Below are 17499 nucleotides of genomic sequence, written 5' to 3'. Positions count from 1 at the left end.
TTTATTTTAAATAGTTAAATTGAAATTGTTAAATTATCATGTGACGAGTTGGCCCATGTCGAGTTGGCCATGTCGAGTTACCCTGCAGCAAGTTGGCTGCAGTAAAATGGCCATGGTGAGTTGGCTGCAGCAAGTTGGCTATGGCAAGTTGTTCCATTCCATACACTCCAACTTTTCCAAGCCAGTCTTTTCTGCTTCTCTTCCCACATTTCCTAACCCTAACTTTAATCTTTGTGGCAAGGAAGAATTGCCTGAGGATATCCTCTATCAGGATGACTGGGAAGTTCAGTTTTTTCTCTCCCCTAAATCTGTCTGGATTCAGATTCAGGGTTTCTTCCCAGCTCAGTCCATGTTGCTGTCAGTTTTTTCTTTCCTTTCTCCTCACAGGACTTATTTTATGACCACAAAACAAACAAACAAACAACACAACAACAACAACAAAGACTCAATTAACCATTCTGAGAGGGCACCCATAGTCCCCCAAATCCCATCCTTCCATATGTTCAGGAGAGTAGGGAACCCTGACGATTGGAGAGGAAAGGACAAGAGGGAATTCCCCAGTGCTACCTTATAACTGCTCCACATTAAACTGTGTGAAGAGGTCCCTGTTGCTCAGGAGCAATGAAGTTGTGGACGCAGCACAATTTATGTCAATGTAGTTTCCTCTCAATAACAGGAGGGAAGCAATTAAGGTGACTGAGGAGCAGTCTTTGAAGAAGATCTTGAGATGCTGCTAAACTATTCCAACTCTTTTAAAGAATGATTTAAACCATAATCACCAAATCACATCATGATGCATTGCATTTCATCATAGTTAAATATTTTAAACATTTGAATTTTAAATAAACATACAGATGTTACACATGACTTGTTTCCCAAATTCATGATACCATAAATGATTTTCATTTAAGACTACCAACTCTTTTTGTCCTTTAGCAAACTCTTAACCAGCCATATTAAATCCTATAGGAATCGGTGTCTATTTGCTTCCTTCTGTCCAGGAGAGGTCTGTGTTCTTGCAGTTTTATATTTCCGTCAGTTCTTCTTCAAATGCTTGTTAAGCCTGCCCTTGCTGAGCTGTAAGATTGCTAAGTTCAAAACAAATGCAGTTTAACCAATTTAGCTACATGGAAGCAAGACCTAATTAATCATGATGTCCAAATGTCTCCTGCTTTTGGAGCTGCTTCAAATTTTGCATTCCTTCTTGGCCACTTGAAAAGCTTCTGTGTTACTCTTAACTTCTTTGAAGCAGCCCTTATTGAATTTAAATGTATTCACTCACCCGTGATTGCTGCCAAAAAGCCCTTGTCTGTGCTTGCTACTTGTTTGTCTGTTGGTGGTGGTGGAGGCTGGGGGGTGGGGGTGGAGAACTAATGTTCAGACTTCTCCAAGCCTCTAGCTTCAGTGCTTTACTCCAATCTCCATCTGGATGCTCCAGTTGGGAGAATTTAATAGTTACTCTTTTCTTCTCTCCTAGGGATTAGCATCTGAACCTATAGGGATGGACAGTGTATTACAGTACAAAGTTTTTGACCGACTTTATTCCAAGGAGCCCTGCAGATACCAAACAGCAATGCTGCACCCAACGTGGGTACTGCAGTCCTCCTTGCTTTTAAATACCAAATTAGGAACAGTTCTGCCTTCTTTTGATTCATTGTTGAAATAATCTTAATAATAAATAATGCTTACTTGGCTGGATGCAAAGCATAAAAGTTGCTGATGTCTGGTAATAGGGTTTTTTTTTTCACTCCCTCCCCTTTGCTCTCAGAACTAAAGGAAACTTATGAATAATGCAGCTTCAGGGAGCAATGGTATTAATGAATGCACAAACCTTTTGGTCTAGTGAAGCCGGAACGTCATCCAATGCCTTTGCTAGCGGAGAACGTTAATCAGGTCTCTCTCCACCTCTCATAACCATTGGACCCTGTCCCGTAAGCGTTAGGTTAATAAAACAGGACTTTGGAATGAGGGCTAAGCATTCATCCTAGAATATGGTACAGTTTATTTGTTATGCTATGTGAAAGAGGCTGGAAAAGCCTTAGTAAATTGAACGTAGGAATTCAAGGGGGATTGTAGCACTTTTAAGACCATCCTTTTGTTGGGAAGGCCCTTCACTACTTTCTTCTTTCATTTTTTTCCTCTTTCCTCCCCCTGCCTTTGCCTCTTTTGAGTCATCATATTTCCAAGAAACCTTTTGCCTCTTGTTTCTCTAACATGACCAAAACTAATAAAATCCTAAGCAGGAAATGGCTACAGATTACTTGAACTCCCTCTCCAAGCAAGCCATGCTAAGAAATCCCTGATGATGATGATGATGATGATAGAAAGAGAGTATAAAGAAACAGCTTCATAAGCAGTGATGGCCTCCTCAACTAACTACTATTCAGTCTTCGTGCCCATTTTCCATCGCCTCCCATCAGCTGCTTTTTGGACCAGCAACCAAGAGCTGTATGAAACTAACCAAATAATTATGGTGCACCCCTCTCCTGGAGAAAGGACTCAGAGGCAATAATCTAATGCTGGGCAATAAGGAAGATATAACCCTGCCTGCTGGGGCTGTTTCCTTCTTCCTGAAACAAACCAAGAAGGGCAGATTCCCCAAGGGAATGAGCCACAGTGCTGCAGTGGTTAGAGTGCAGTACTGCAGGCTACTTCTGCTGATTGCCGGCTGCCTGCAATTTGGCAGTTCAAATCTCACCAGGCTCAATGTTGACTCAGCCTTCCATCCTTCTGAGGTCAATAAAACGAGGACCCAGATTGTTGAGGGCAATAGGCTGACTCTGTAAACTGCTTAGAGAGAGCTGTAAAGTACTGTAAAGCAGTATATAAGCCTAAGTGCTATTGCTATCCCTTTATCGGTCTGAATGGAAGGACACTTACTTTGGAATGTCCTCATGAAAACTAGCTATCATAGACCAGCCTTTTCTTCAAGAATACACTTGGAAGCAAAAGACTATACTGAAAGACAGAAGAAGTGGCATATTACAGAGCAGGCTCAGTGGCTTTTTTCAGGCCAAGAAAACTGGTGAAGTTTGGGTGACTTACTGTTGCAAGTAAGCAGAATTAGGACAAAAGATATACTGTAGTTAATGTACATGTCATTGAAGTTGATTAAAACATTATGGTGGTAACTTCTTATGTGATATATTTTGCTTTTTGCCTCATGATAGGCTACAGGTAGAGGACTTTATTCAGAACAACTTTAGAGGATGAACCCTGGACTTCTAATACCTGTGTAACGTCTTCTAAAAGTGTCAATTATCAATAAATGCCAATTATCAGCTGCCTCTAGGGCCCTGAGGGATTGAAGTAGATCATGTAGCAAACTTTGAGAAATGAAGTTGCTTCATGTTTGTTCAGGGCTGGGTAGGAGACACAGAGAAACACACACATACAGTAATGTATTTATTTTATTTATTCATAATGTCTATATACCACTATATTCCAATATGACTTTGCTGGTTTACCAAAAGCACAAAGCAATAAAAGCACAGCTAAGTAAATACAAATAATTAAAATCATAAATAACTTATCCAATCCCAGCAGTATGAATCAAAACCCTGGTGCTGTGTTAAATTCTAGAAGGAAAATGAAATAAAAATGCTATGGGATCTTGCTATGTCCAGGAATGTCACAGACTGGAATTATCAACCTACACATTGCTTATTGATAGACAGGTATCTTGAAATATCTGAAGATCTGCCTTCTGTGTCTCTCTGTCAAAGGCCTGCCTCTTTTGTCTTCCAAAAGCTTTTTGCATCAGTACTGATTTCCCCAAAGAAGGACAAACTACCTGCAAATAACAGCTTGCTTTCTGTTTGAATCGTTTAGTATTTGTGGTACTACATCTGTTATGACAGTCTGGAGGGACAATTAAAGACCAACAATAAGATATATGTTAGGGTGTTAGAGGATGCTAGTCTAGAACGTGAAGCTCTATATAGTGCAATATTCAACTGAGAGAATGATTTCCTAAATAGTTTTATAGCAGGCCAGAGACACTTGAAGCTCAGGTACTTTTGAGTTTAGCAAAAAGTTAATCGATGTAGCAATTGAGTTCCAATCTTTGCTAAAGGATGGGTGTCTGAGAAAAGACAAAAGATAATATGTATATTGACTGGATAGAGGGAAGTAGACAGTTTAATGTTTATTTTTACCTATGTAGTAAAGAGACTATGGGAAATATTGTCATTCTGATCCCTGATTGAACAGAATGGATGTGTAGAAGTAAGTTGCCTCAGGGTACACAATGCATGAGATGCATTTATTGCCTTGGTAAGATGCCAGGGTGAGTGCAAAGGAATAAGAACTTGCTCGATTCAGCATTTTTTTGGCAGCTTGGTTGAAAATTGCATTGTAAAATCTGATTGTAAAATCAGTCTTGTGTAATATATATTGAAAAGAGTGGCAGTCTCTCTTTTTCTCTGCCCTACCCTCAATACCTTTTCTCCAGAATAGGAGGGTTTGAAATCCAAGGTTATATTATTTTACTACTAGTGCTCAACAGGCTGTGGATTCCCATGGAACATTAAAAAGTCAACCCAGCTCCAAGTATTGGAGCTATGGGAGATTAGGAGTGATAATCTGCACTGGTATGTGGGAAAGACCTTGAGAGAGGGGGGAAGAGCCTGCCTAGGAAATGGTCAGATAAGAGACTGCATAGCCTGCAGCTGGATAGAGGGGAGGGGGAGAGGGCAAGAGGCTCAGAAGTGTAGATTTACTATAGCATTAACTTATCTGGTCATGTTTCCTTTCTTGTTTTCCCAGTAAGATTGACATAATTGCAGTCAGGTCAGAATTCTATTTATTTATTTTATTTATTTTTATTTGTCAATTGCTTACAAGATAATAGGTATAAATAAAAACATAGTTATGAATATATGGATACATATAAGAAAAATAAATATATATATATATAAAAGAAATATATATAAAAATATATAAAATATATAAAAGAAACAATAGGACAGGGACAGTAGGCATTGGTGCACTCATGCACGCCCCCTACAGATCTCTTAGGAAAGGGGTGAGGTCAATAATAGACAGCCTAAGGTCAAAGTATTTCGGGTTTGGGGAAAAAACCACAGAGTCAGGTAGAGTATTCCAAACATTGACCACTCTGTTGCTGAAGTTGTATTTCCTGCAATCAAGTTTGGTGTGGTTAACCTTGAGTTTATATCTATTGTTTGCTCTAGTGTTGTTATGGTTGAAGCTGAAGTATTCATTGACAGGTGGGACATTGCAATATATGATTTTATATACTATACTTAGATTGGACCGAAGGCGGCATAGTTCTAGGTTTTCTAGGTCTAGATTTCGAGTCTGGTGGCATAAGGTATTCTGCAACGAGTAGAGGAGTAGAAAACTCTTGTGAAATATTTCTGGACTTTCTCAACTGTGTTAATATCAGATATGTAATGTGGTTTCCAGACTGATGAGCTATATTCGAGTATTGGTCTAGCAAATGTTTTGTATGCTCTAGTTAGTAGTGTAATATTACCAGAGAAAAAGCTATGTAAGATTAGGTTAACAACTCTTAACCCCTTTTTGGCTATGTAGTTACAGTGGACTCTCTAGCACTTAGGTCATTTGAGATGAGTACTCCAAGATCCTTGACAGAGTTTGGATCATCAACAAGGTCTTTACTATTCAGCCTTTATTTTCTGATTTTTTTTTTTTTGCCAATATGTAGGACAGAGCATTTATTTGTTGAGATTTGAAGTTGCCATTTGTTTGACCATTCTGATACATAGTCAAGGTCTTTTTGAAGGGTAGCAGTATTGTCTGTGGTGTTGAATAGCTTTACATCATCAGCTCAAATTCTCAAAAGGCAGAATGAACCCAGTATAGAGTTAGCTGATGCAGTGGGTTAAAACATGGGAAATCTGTTCAGTGCTTATGCATCACAACTTTTAAGTACAAAATACATTATTTTATTTAAAAAAAATAGCTTCATACAGGTTAAGTTGGATGTGCAAATTATTTTTAATAGTTCTGGTGATCCCTTCAAGTTTTTTTTTGCGTACACACATACAAACCCACATTCATTAAATTTACATGCTATCCATTTTGTTAGTAATAAACTCACATATACACACAGCAGTTGGCAGTTCCTGTTCTACCGCCTATATTATGGGGTCATCTTATCTGGCATCCACCCTGTAATTCCAGTGTGCGTGTGTGTGAGAGAGAGAGTTTGCACAATCTCTGTTCCCATGCAGTGATTAGAAATTTTAAAAATGCAAAATAATTTATATAGTACAAATGCTTGGCTATGAAGTGGAGAGGTCTATAATTATGTTACTCAGACTTTCCTTCCATCTTTCAGAAACAAAACAACCCGTCAATTTGTCCATGGGAACCAATGGGCAGAGAATTTAATCTCAGTTACATTGTTGCATAATGACCAGAAATAAAATGAAGATGAATTACTTGAAAATGAATAAAGGATTTAGCTGATTTAGTGATAGCAATAGCACTTAGACTTATATACTGTTTCACAGTGCTTTACAGAACTCTCTGAGCAGTTTACAAATGTCAGCATATTATCCCCAACAATCTGGCTCCTCATTTTACTGACCTTGGAAGGCTGGAAAGCTGAGTCAACCTTGAGCCGGTCAGAATCAAACTCCTCTCTGTGGGCAGTTAGCCTGCAATACTGCACCGTGGCTCACACTACATATAAGCTAGAGTGGCACAGTGCTTAGAATGCAGTATTGCAGGCTACTTCTGCTGACTGTTGGCTGCCTGCAATTTGGCAGTTCAAATCTCACCAGGCTCAAGGTTGACTCAGCCTTCCAAGGTCAGTAAAATGAGGAGCCAGACTGTTGGGGGCAATATGCTGATTCTGTATGATTCTGTATGCTGCTTATAGAGGCCTGTAAGGCACTGTAAAGTGGTATATAAGTCTAAGTGCTATTGCTATTCTAAACACTCTGCTACCATGGCTCTTACATGTAAACAATTATTATTTGTTTTATGATAATGAAGTTGATGACTTTTGAATTGTGGTTTTGGTTAGTACCAGACATCTATTATTCTCTGATTGAATGAATGTTGCTGCTGCTGTGGGATTTGCTTCATATCAGTGTATCTTTGATACAGTTATGTAAAAAGCAAAAAGGAAATATAGCTGGTCAAAAGCTGCCTGGAGTTAAAAGCAAATGTCAACATCCAGCTGGGCAAAATGGAGTACTTTAGTGGTGAGATTCAAAATTTTTACTACTTGTTCTGTGGGCATGGCTTGGTGGGCGTGGCTTGGCTTGGTGGGCATGGCTTGCCTTAGTGGGTGTGGCTTGGTGGGTGTGCAGGGGAAGGTTACTGCAAAATCCCCATTCTGTCCCCACCCCACTAACCTGCTTTCCAGCTCCATTCTCCTGTGCAGGGCAACAAAAGAAGACCCAGCCAATCAGCTGGGACTCAGGAGGCAGAGAATAGATGGAGGCGGGGCCAGTCAGAGACAGGATTTACCGGTTCTCCAAACTACTCAAAATTTCCACTATCGGTTCTCCACAACTGGTCAGAACCTGCTGAATATTACCTCTGGAGTACCTTATCATGAACATCCTTGGTTTTTCAGGGTTCAGGGCCCCCTCGTTCCTTGATATTCAGTTAGGAGAGTCCTGATGCCAGAAAAGTTGGGACAACAAAACAAACGTATCTAACACAGTGAATCAGTAAGACTATGGATAGCCCTTCAAGGTAGATCAGACTAGGAATCCAATGTTACATCGGTCAGCACTACTTTTATTGTAAAGCTATAGTAATAGAATCTTGCAAGTCTGAATGTACTTCTCCTCTCCTTACCTTTATCTTTCAAGTGAATTGGGGAAAGTTTTGTTGAGATGTTTACTCAAGATACATTCCTGCCCCAGACCCAATTCCCTTTTATGTGACCTTTGTTTTGGAAGGCACATTTCCTCCTGTCCCTCAAGGCTGTTCATTCTGCCCTCTGTCATTTGTGATTTTATCAACATGGACTGCCAGCTTTCTTTTGATAATTTTTTTATGACTACTTTGTCAATTGATTTTCAAGACTGCTTCTTAGATTATTTTTGGATAGTTTTCTGACCCTACTTCAATATGCTTCTTGTATTTTTCAAATAATTATATCTAAGAAGCAACTGAGGGCAGTTTTTAAGTCACCGCTGCTGGGAATAAATGTGCAAGACTTTTCAAAGACAAGCAAAGGAACAAAACATTCTGCATGTTCTGGAAATGGGGTTGAGCTTGGAACAGGTTGGACAACCTCTTAAGGTTAGAACATGTCAGTTTCAAAATATGTTTGCCCTCCTCTAACTTGGGAATCAGTGATGAAATCTTTGCCATTTTCACAGCTGTAAGCCTTGCATCTTATTCCTCATTTTATTCCTTGGTGGAGAAGGAACAGCCTTGAGGCTCAGGACAAGGCAACAGTGGATTACCCAATGGATGACTAATACTATTTGAGAAACCTCAGAAGAAAAATAAGATGGGTAGATTTGTGGATTTCTCAGATAAACAAGTGGCCATATCTTCTGGTAGCCATTTCCTTAAAAAATGGAAAACAGAAAACAGTCTCATGCCTTTGTATCAGATCCTCTCTTTTATCCTGTTCTTAATTTGCTGTTGAGTTAAATGTGCTTCAATCTATCTTGGATTTTCTGTAAGAAAATATGAAGGAAATTAACTTGGATTGTCTCTGCAAACCATTTGCCACAGTTTTAAGTGCTAGAGTAGAAGATCATGAGTGTAGCTGTCAATATGGGCCATCTTATTGTTTTAAGCCTGACATAGTCACAACATGTAGAGCACTTCTCCTCATCTAGTGCCCTCCTTCTTAGCAAAGTCCTTCCCACTCAATTTTCTTGATTGAGGAATGTCAGCAGATTAGAGAAGAATCCCTCGGGGCAGACAAATGCTATCACAAAAGGCGTTAGACTTTCTGTGATTGGATTACCACATGGCCACCTGTCATCTGCCTTGGTGCCCTATCAGTCTCTGAACTCTCCTTCACATCAGACCAAGGTGTGATGATCAGACCAAGGTGTTCTTGAGGAACTTGTTTCTTCCTGTCAAGGTTTCTGTGTATTTTGACTAAAGAACTTTGGAGATTAGAACAGTCTGAGTAGAATACTAAAGTTAGGAAGAGTAAGTAGCTAATGGGCAAAGCAGATCAATTCTTTGTCAGGCTAAGTACATTGCTGCACCTATGCCAGCCTCTTGTGGAGGAAATCTTAAACCACATAGCCTGTTACTATCTGAGGTGGTTCCATTAGCCCTGTTTCTCCTGCCAAAACATAGCCTTGTTAGCCTTAGACCATCTTTGTTGCTTCTGTTTCATGCTCACACTTTTACACCTTTTTAACCATTTGAAGAGTGTCTGGTCCAGTTGATCACCTAGCAAAACTAGAAATCGCAATATATTGGAGGATTGATGCATGCCAACAACATAAGCAGAATTGAATTAAGTATCAGAAACCAGAGCCAAGTTGGGTGAGGCTCACTATTCTGCCTCATTTTGATACTTTTTTCCTTCCTTCCTTCCTTCCTTCCTTCCTTCCTTCCTTCCTTCCTTCCCCCTCCCTCCCTCCCTCCCTCCCTTCCTGTATTGTCCTCCTTATACATAAACTAACTTAGTAGTATCCTGCTACTAAATGGCATAGAGTTTGGGATTCTGAAGGTACATTCAATGAGTCTGAGAGCTGCTTGTGGGCCTAAGCTTGCAGATTACTTATCTCAGACCTAAAATAAAATGCCTGTCAGCCATTGACATTTGGATGGCCCCAATTTAGGGAAGATCTGATCAAAATCCCCCGAAGAAAAAATAGATAGCATCTGTGTATATATACATGTAGAAAAAAATATTTTGCACTGTCTTACCGCTATACTGTGTTACTCCCCAAAAGGCAACTCAGCTAAAACTAATTCTGAACATTTATCTTTTCCTAATAAAACATCTGTGTATATATTCATGCACACACACAAGAGACAGGCACACCACACACAATATATATATATATTTGTGTCTGTGGTTTCCGGTCTATTTACCCATCCATCCCTGAAGCCACACTTCAAATAAGAGTAGAATCACAACAGCAATCACAAAAATCCTTTTTCAATCATGATTAATTCCCTGTAAAAATAATGCATAATATTAAAACATCTCAATATCTCAATCTAGTTTAGAACCCTGAAATTTCCTGGTCATTTATCCAAATCCTAACCAGCTCAGTCCTGCTCAGGTTCTGAAATTAACCAGGGTGAATCAGATCCTGTTGCTATTACTATCTGGCTATTGTATGTAGGTTCTCTTTCTTTTGTGAGCATGTTCTAGGCACACACAATATCTGTGCCGTAGTGCAGTTGCTACAACATTGAGAGTTTTGATCCATTACGGTACAGTGGTGGTATTCTACCTGTTTGGCCTGATTCTGCTGAGCTGGTAGCGGCGATGAGCAGCGGACACTAAACCGGTTTTCTCCGCCACTCTGCTGTTGGGCCCACCCACCTGTCTGGACTCCCAGGCTCACCTTTATCCTCTGAATTTGAAGTGCAGCTGCTTTGTTCAGCACAGCAGAGTGCTGCGCGGGAGCTGCTGAAGTGACTGGGAGAGTGCAGGCTTGCAGGAGGTGAGTTAGAACGCCTCTGCACCTGCGCAAAATGCATGTTTGGCACAGGTGCACACACAAAGTGTGTGCACGTGCACAAAGCGCGCCCACCAAGCCATGGCCACCCAACCGGTGGTAAAAATATCTGAATCCCACCACTGTTCTGGTGGCTAATTGAAAGCCTTTTTTGTGCAGTGGTTATTAAGGCAGAAAGGGTAGAAATAAGGAGACCAGGAGTTCTAGTCCTGCCTTAGGCACAACCTCTGGCCATTTATTTCCCTTTTCTGGACCCTAAAAAGAAAGCAAAGGCAGACCACTTCTGAAACCTTGCCAGGAACACTGCAGGGACTTGTCTAGGCAGTCACTAGGAGTCAGCACTGATGCAAAGGCACACAAGAACAAAAACAAAGCACATACCAGCCATTCTCTATTCATATACAGAGAGAAACACATTAATGCAGACACATGTATTTCATTCCTTCTAGCACAAATTGCAGAAATGTCAGCAGTATTGTTGTTTAGTTCAGCAGCTTGTGTCTTGGTTGTTGAGAGAGACAACTCCTCTTCACATTTTAAGAATATATGTAGAAGCCTCTACCTCTATACAAAGCAATACAGAAAGCAACTCACTAAATTGGTACCGGTACTGCAAGCTTCCTGACTTGATATCGTTCAGGTTTATGAATGTTGCAACTTAGACTTCTGGATAGCAACATGGTTGGAAAGACTGATTAGAACCATAGCAATGGCTGTAAATTTCTAGACGTGATAAATCAGCTGTTTGGTGACTCCATGTTATTCTTTCTGGTGTGTAAGAAATTTGGAATGCCAGTGGGAAATTTCATCCTACAGTTAGGGATTATCATTTGGCCCATTTAATCTTTTCTTTTTGGAACAAGGTATTTCATTAGTGGTCAACAATATTGAAAACTTATTGTATTTCTAATCTGCTCATGAATCTTGAATTCTCTGCATGAAATACAAGACAATATTTAATAAAATTCAGTAAAATAATAAAAGTGTAACCATTAATAATAGCATAGTCAAATGAATGTATGTATATGCATTTGTGTTTCTCTGGTGAACAATGTTTAATCCATACAATGTTTCACTAGCTTATAGTTTCTTGATATAGAGGACAAGAACCGACTGGCTAAAGTAATAATGTGGCAGATGTAAGGCAAAAAAAAAAAACTAGGACAGAAAGAGCAAGACCCATCCATATCCCACTCTCCCTAAGTTTCTTTCTAAGAACTTTCTATCAGATGTTGCATTTATTAGCACTGTGAGATGTAATATCCCATTTGCCAATGTAATTCTTAAATTGTTCACTTTGAGCATGTTTGGCATTACGTTTCCCTTCTCACCTTACTGGTATATTTCAAATTAATCAAATATTTTCATCAGTTTCAATCTTTCAGGTATGTTTGGATATATTTTGTTTTTGGGACTCTTTGTGAATTTGCCAAATGGTCAGTAGCAATAATTGGCTAAACTGTCAGTGGCGGGAATAGTTAAGAACAAACAAACAAATTTTTGAAGCAATGTCCTTATTTTCTCATCAGTCTGCTAATTTCTTTCTTTCTTTTCAGGGAACTGATGCCAAGGACGCTTGATGGCCAGATCACCATGGAGAAGACGCCCAGCTACTTTGTCACTAAGGAAGCACCAGCTCGTATCTCCTCTATGTCAAAGGACACCAAGCTCATTGTGGTGGTGAGAGACCCGGTCACCCGAGCCATTTCTGACTACACACAAACCCTTTCCAAGAAGCCAGACATCCCGTCCTTTGAGAGCCTGACCTTCAAAAATAGGACTACGGGCCTGATTGATACCTCCTGGAGTGCCATCCAGATTGGCATTTATGCCAAGCATCTAGAGAATTGGCTCCTGTACTTCCCGCTTGGGCAAATCCTTTTTGTCAGCGGGGAGAGACTGATCAGTGATCCAGCAGGCGAGTTGGGCCGCGTCCAGGACTTTCTGGGCCTCAAGAGGATCATCACAGATAAACATTTCTACTTCAACAAAACCAAGGGGTTCCCATGCCTGAAAAAGGCTGAAGGCAGCAGCAAACCCCACTGCCTGGGCAAGACAAAAGGACGGACCCACCCTGACATTGATCAGAAAGTAATACAAAGGCTGCGAGAATTCTATCGGCCATTCAACATGAAGTTCTACCAGATGACTGGCCATGACTTTGGCTGGGATTGATGGCACTTCCCAGAGTCGATCCCATCTTTCAGCTTCCTTTCCTCCCATACATGTAGATAGGTCTATATGTAAAATGTACAGAAATCTATTTTATAATAATTTATTTTTTAATTCTTAAGCAATTAATTCACTAAGCTGCCTAACCCCACTGTAGCTTATAGCTGTGTTGTTTATTTTGAACATTCCACTGGGCTGAGTCCTATCAGGTTCGTCATTGCCTGGCTTCAGCGTATGCTGGAAAGTGCTTCCAGGTATTTTCCCAGGAGAACTTTTAATATTAAGAATAAAAAATAAGGGGGGAATGGTGAATAATGGTTAAGAAACAATGAGAAAAGCACAATCTTTATTATTATAATTATTATTCTTTTTTTTCCGATACGGGTACTAGGCCTATCAAAAACAATTTTGTACAAGGCCTTTCATATTGCATCTCCGGGCTTTTTTTCCTTCCTAGGTCAATCCACAGACATTTGTATTTTTGTTAGCTTGGAAATAGTTCAAAAGTAAAAACAAACAAACAAACAAACCTCAGGCAGTTTCTTTCATGGTTGGGCCTGGTGTATGCACAGAAGGAAATAACTCTCCAGCTATGGAATTCTTGCTGTCTCTTGTTTCCCATTTTTATTGATCAGATCTTAGCAATTTCCCTTTCCACAGAGGTTTTGTGACACAGTAGACTTTCTGTGAGATTAGGTACAACTTATCTGATCCTTCATGTTTGGGATGAGGAACAATGCAGGTTTTGCTGTTTTAACTTCTTCCTGTTGAAGAAATGTGAAGTGCTTACTTGGGAGATCAGAAATGACACAGTATTTAATTCTTTCAAGCTTAGTTTTCAAGCTGCTGTTACAGAAGAAGAGTGTGAAACCTCTGTTTGTTTTCTGAATCCCACTTTGATTTCTTACGACTGATCATCCTGCAAGTGACATCCTATCCCATGAAACAAGCTAATACCATTAGCTCTTTGCTACATTCAACCTTATATGTTGAATGTGGCAATGAACTAAAGGCCTTGGTTTGTTTTTATGGGGCTTTCTTTCCTCCCCAAAATAGTTTAAATATAAGCACAAAAACACAATACCATTTGAAATTATTTTGATTTATAAATGTTGTAGATCAGAGGTGAGTGAACATTTTATAAGCTTGCTGAAAGAAGCACTAGGGATGGATATTCAGGAAACATAGTTTATCCAAACTTCATCAAATAATTCTACAAACCCTTAAGCTACCTTTTGTGTATATGCCCAACAGCACTGTTCTACGATGAGTGTCAAGAGTGAGTTTTTTCAGGGTGGCCCCATCTTTGAGACAAAATCCATTGCATATTGAGAGAATTTGTTACTCTTTGCTCTATCAGAAGTTTTGTTCTCCATAGGTGTTAGCCTGAGTACATTATAGTAGAGCAGTACATTATCTGTTTTTACTGGCAGAGGGTTGCAGGAGGCCATTGCAGCTGAAAATGGAACTTGAGAAGGCCGTGTGCACCCCTTGCAAGCTCCATTTTTTGCTGGCAGAGATTGCAGGAGGCCATCACAGCCAGAAATGGAGCTTGGGAGCCTGTTTTTGCTGGCAGAGTGCTCAGGTTGAGCGCCCCCAACATGAGTGACATCAAGCTGGCCATGCCCAACCAGGCCACACTCAATCTGGCCCCTCAAGGTCAAGCAGAAATGTGATGTGGCCCTTGAGTTTGACACCCCTGTGGTAGAGTCAAAATAATTTCTTAAGGTCCCCAAGACAAATGTGAATCAGATTGAGTGGGATTATCACTTGTATTTCTATCTTGAGAGATAACTGGATTTAGTAATGAATCAATGAGAAAATTAGTCTGGCAGATTCCTCAGAGGGATGCATGGATACACGTACCAATACATATGCAAACACACTTATACGCACTGGCTAAAGGCATAGATATTTTTTGTAAATATTTGACCTTTACATTGGTCTTCTTGGTCTTGAGGAATTTACTATATCTTCTGACAGAATACAGGCTATAAGAAGAAAGACATTTGGGTCATCTTCTCATTAGAGGAAGCAGCATATGTGATCACCCATATATACTTCCATTTAACTCTGATATGTATTTGATAAACAGATGATTTTTTCATATGGTCAATCCAACGAACATCCTTTGTTCTGGAACATTGGAGTGAATTTTATTTCTAGGCCTTATGTTTTCTTTTTCAAAACTTTTTGATTTTTTGGGGGGATGGAACTGCTGAGCGTATGCTTGGACTTTCTGATCTCTTTTTTGGAATGGGTGAAGGATACTTTCCTAGTTGCATAAAGCATGATAGGTATGGTATCCATATATCTTGTTTTCTGTGTGTGTGTGTGTGTGTGTTTTTTTTTTTGAGTGATGACATTGCCATCAATTCACCGTTATAACATTGAACTGCTACTTATGGCTGAGCAGCCCACTCAATGGAAACCTTCTGAAGCCAATTTATTGAAGAGGCCTTACCTAAATATTAAATAAAGTAGCCACAAGAGGCATATATCATATGATATTTGAACTGCATAGATGGTAGCCTTCATAAATATTGCCAATTTTTGTTCCATTTGCAAGATTCGGAGGTCTGGTTATACATCTTTTCACCCTATAACATTAATTTATGGCTGAGTTCCATTCAGCACTTCATTGTCCTGATATTAGCAATATTTTTGAGTTTGCTATAACTTGTTATGGCTTAGAATGGTACACTTGTAAAAGGAAACAAATGACAAGCAAAAACTGTAAATTGAATATTTTGTGGTATGTACAACACAAATTAATTTTACACAGAGGTTTCTAGGAAAATGGAATTCTGATTCATACTATTTGAAGAAATAAAATATATTTTACCAAATCATAAAGACTATTTCATTTTTTTTCATTGACAAATCAAAGCTGCAGCTATCTTTGTTTGGAAAACTTTGGAAGACTATCTAATATAGAAGGGAATATTCTGTTCTGGAATACCAGATGGAAGGGCACCACAGAGCAAGCAAGCCACAAATCTTCTTTGTTACTTTTGTAACAAAAGTGTGCTTTCATGGCCTTGGCCAGGGTAGCTAGGATCCAAAAGATTTTGCAGTTCTTCTGCAGAAGAATGGAGTTGTCCTGCCATTGTGAAGAGGACAAGAAAGAGGCCATCTGACATGCACACAGGTACATAAATGTGGATAGATGCACAAAATGCAAAGCCTGTTTTAGTAGTGGCATCATTTATTTCCCACCTATTGGAAGAATTGAAAGGCAGTTAAATTAAAAACAAAGAAAAAATAAAAATAAAACCACACATATAATTGCTGCAACCCCCATTCCCATCCCACCTCTCAAATGCTACTGTCCCCAACATTAGGAAATTAGTGGCTTGTCTATCACAGCTTTTCTTTTCATATGCCAAGATGAATTGTTCTAGACATCAACTTTTCCTAGCAAGATACATGATACAAATTTAAGAAACCAGATGAAAGTTTTAAAAACCTTGGCTAAGGTAGAGATACTTCTGCCTTTTCTAAGAACACCAATGGCAGCTTTGGTTTCCAACCTGTTGTGGTCTAGAAATGTGTGGAAGAACTCTGGTCTTCCCAGTTGTTATTGAATTGATCTTCCAACAAATGGTCAATGATAAACTCTGCAGTTCCTCAAGATTTGGACAGCACTGCTCCCAACCTATAGTGTAAAACTATACGTTTTCAAAAGAAGGAAGAGGCTATTTTCCCTTCCAGGAATAAGCTATTCCATAGAAGGGGAGGTTTCCAGAGAATACCTGAATCCACTCTTACTAGATTTCCTGATCCATGAGGACTTATTGACTGGTGTGTGATGACTTCCGGTGAAGTGAAAAAGACCAACATCAACATTTTTCATGGGTGCATTATGGCTAAAAAGACAGATGAGATCTGGAATGTTGAAATTTTCTCTGGAAAAAAGATCTGGAGATTGCCCATATGTATTCTGAACATCTGATTTTTGTGAGCAGGTAGCAGAAATTTTTGCAACCCACCTGCAATCAGTTGGGAATCCCAGTTTCCATCGTGCTCTGAGCTACTTATTATCTGGGTTGTATAGTTTTCCTTTTGGATGTGCAAAAGGTGTAATGGCTTATTTGTAATATTTATGTTATTATTTTTGATATCTGAATAAGGGGTTACTTCTGGTAATATTTAATTGTTTTAATTCTTTTTAAATGTTTAATTGTTAAGAGAGGGATGAGGGGAGCTTAGACTAAATGGAAAGGGCTTATATACTCATGTTATTTAGTATGTTTATTCAGTTTTATTGGATCTTTGCTGATTAATAAGGCTATCATTTTCTTTTTTCAATGTATTTTTGTGCACCTGTAGGAGCAGTAGGAAATAATTTTGGCAACCTAGAGCTTTCCAAGAGAGTCCCACATTAAGAAACCACATAGTCCCGAACTGGAGGGAAGAAAAGGGGGAAAAGATCAGAATTTCTCTAGAATTTCTCAGAACGTATCTAGTAGCTTAGTTTGGCAAGATTCTGTCAATTAGGTGCAAACAAAATAAAGGATTGGACTCAATTGAAATTCTCAGTGTCATCTGTAGACTTGGGCAAGACAAAGTAATATAACTCTTAATAAAATAATGTGCCTCACTGACTGCCTCATTTAATGACTTCAGATTTACGCTGATGTAAAACAACTACCTCTGACACCAATCCTTGCATTTACCACCTTTGCAGCATCCTATGGTC

At 39.3% G+C, this 17499-nt stretch overlaps 1 protein-coding gene across 1 annotated transcript in view; it reads left to right on the top strand.

The window, feature by feature from the left end:
* LOC113437226 (heparan sulfate glucosamine 3-O-sulfotransferase 3B1-like) overlaps positions 1-15646 on the top strand; it is a 46937-nt gene extending 31291 nt beyond the window's left edge. Inside the window, exon 2 of the mRNA XM_026702142.2 lies at positions 12182-15646. Coding sequence (XP_026557927.1) covers positions 12182-12800 — 619 coding nt within the window. The 3' untranslated portion in view covers positions 12801-15646. The remainder of the gene's footprint in view (positions 1-12181) is intronic.
* Positions 15647-17499: the final 1853 nt, after the last annotated feature.

This window comes from Pseudonaja textilis, chromosome 2 (genome assembly GCF_049901715.1).
Source record: "Pseudonaja textilis isolate UNSWEBS1 chromosome 2, rPseTex1.2, whole genome shotgun sequence".
Taxonomy (NCBI): domain Eukaryota; kingdom Metazoa; phylum Chordata; class Lepidosauria; order Squamata; family Elapidae; genus Pseudonaja; species Pseudonaja textilis.
The sequence above is the reverse complement of the archived record's forward strand: the minus strand, read 5'-3'. Positions and strand labels throughout refer to the sequence as shown.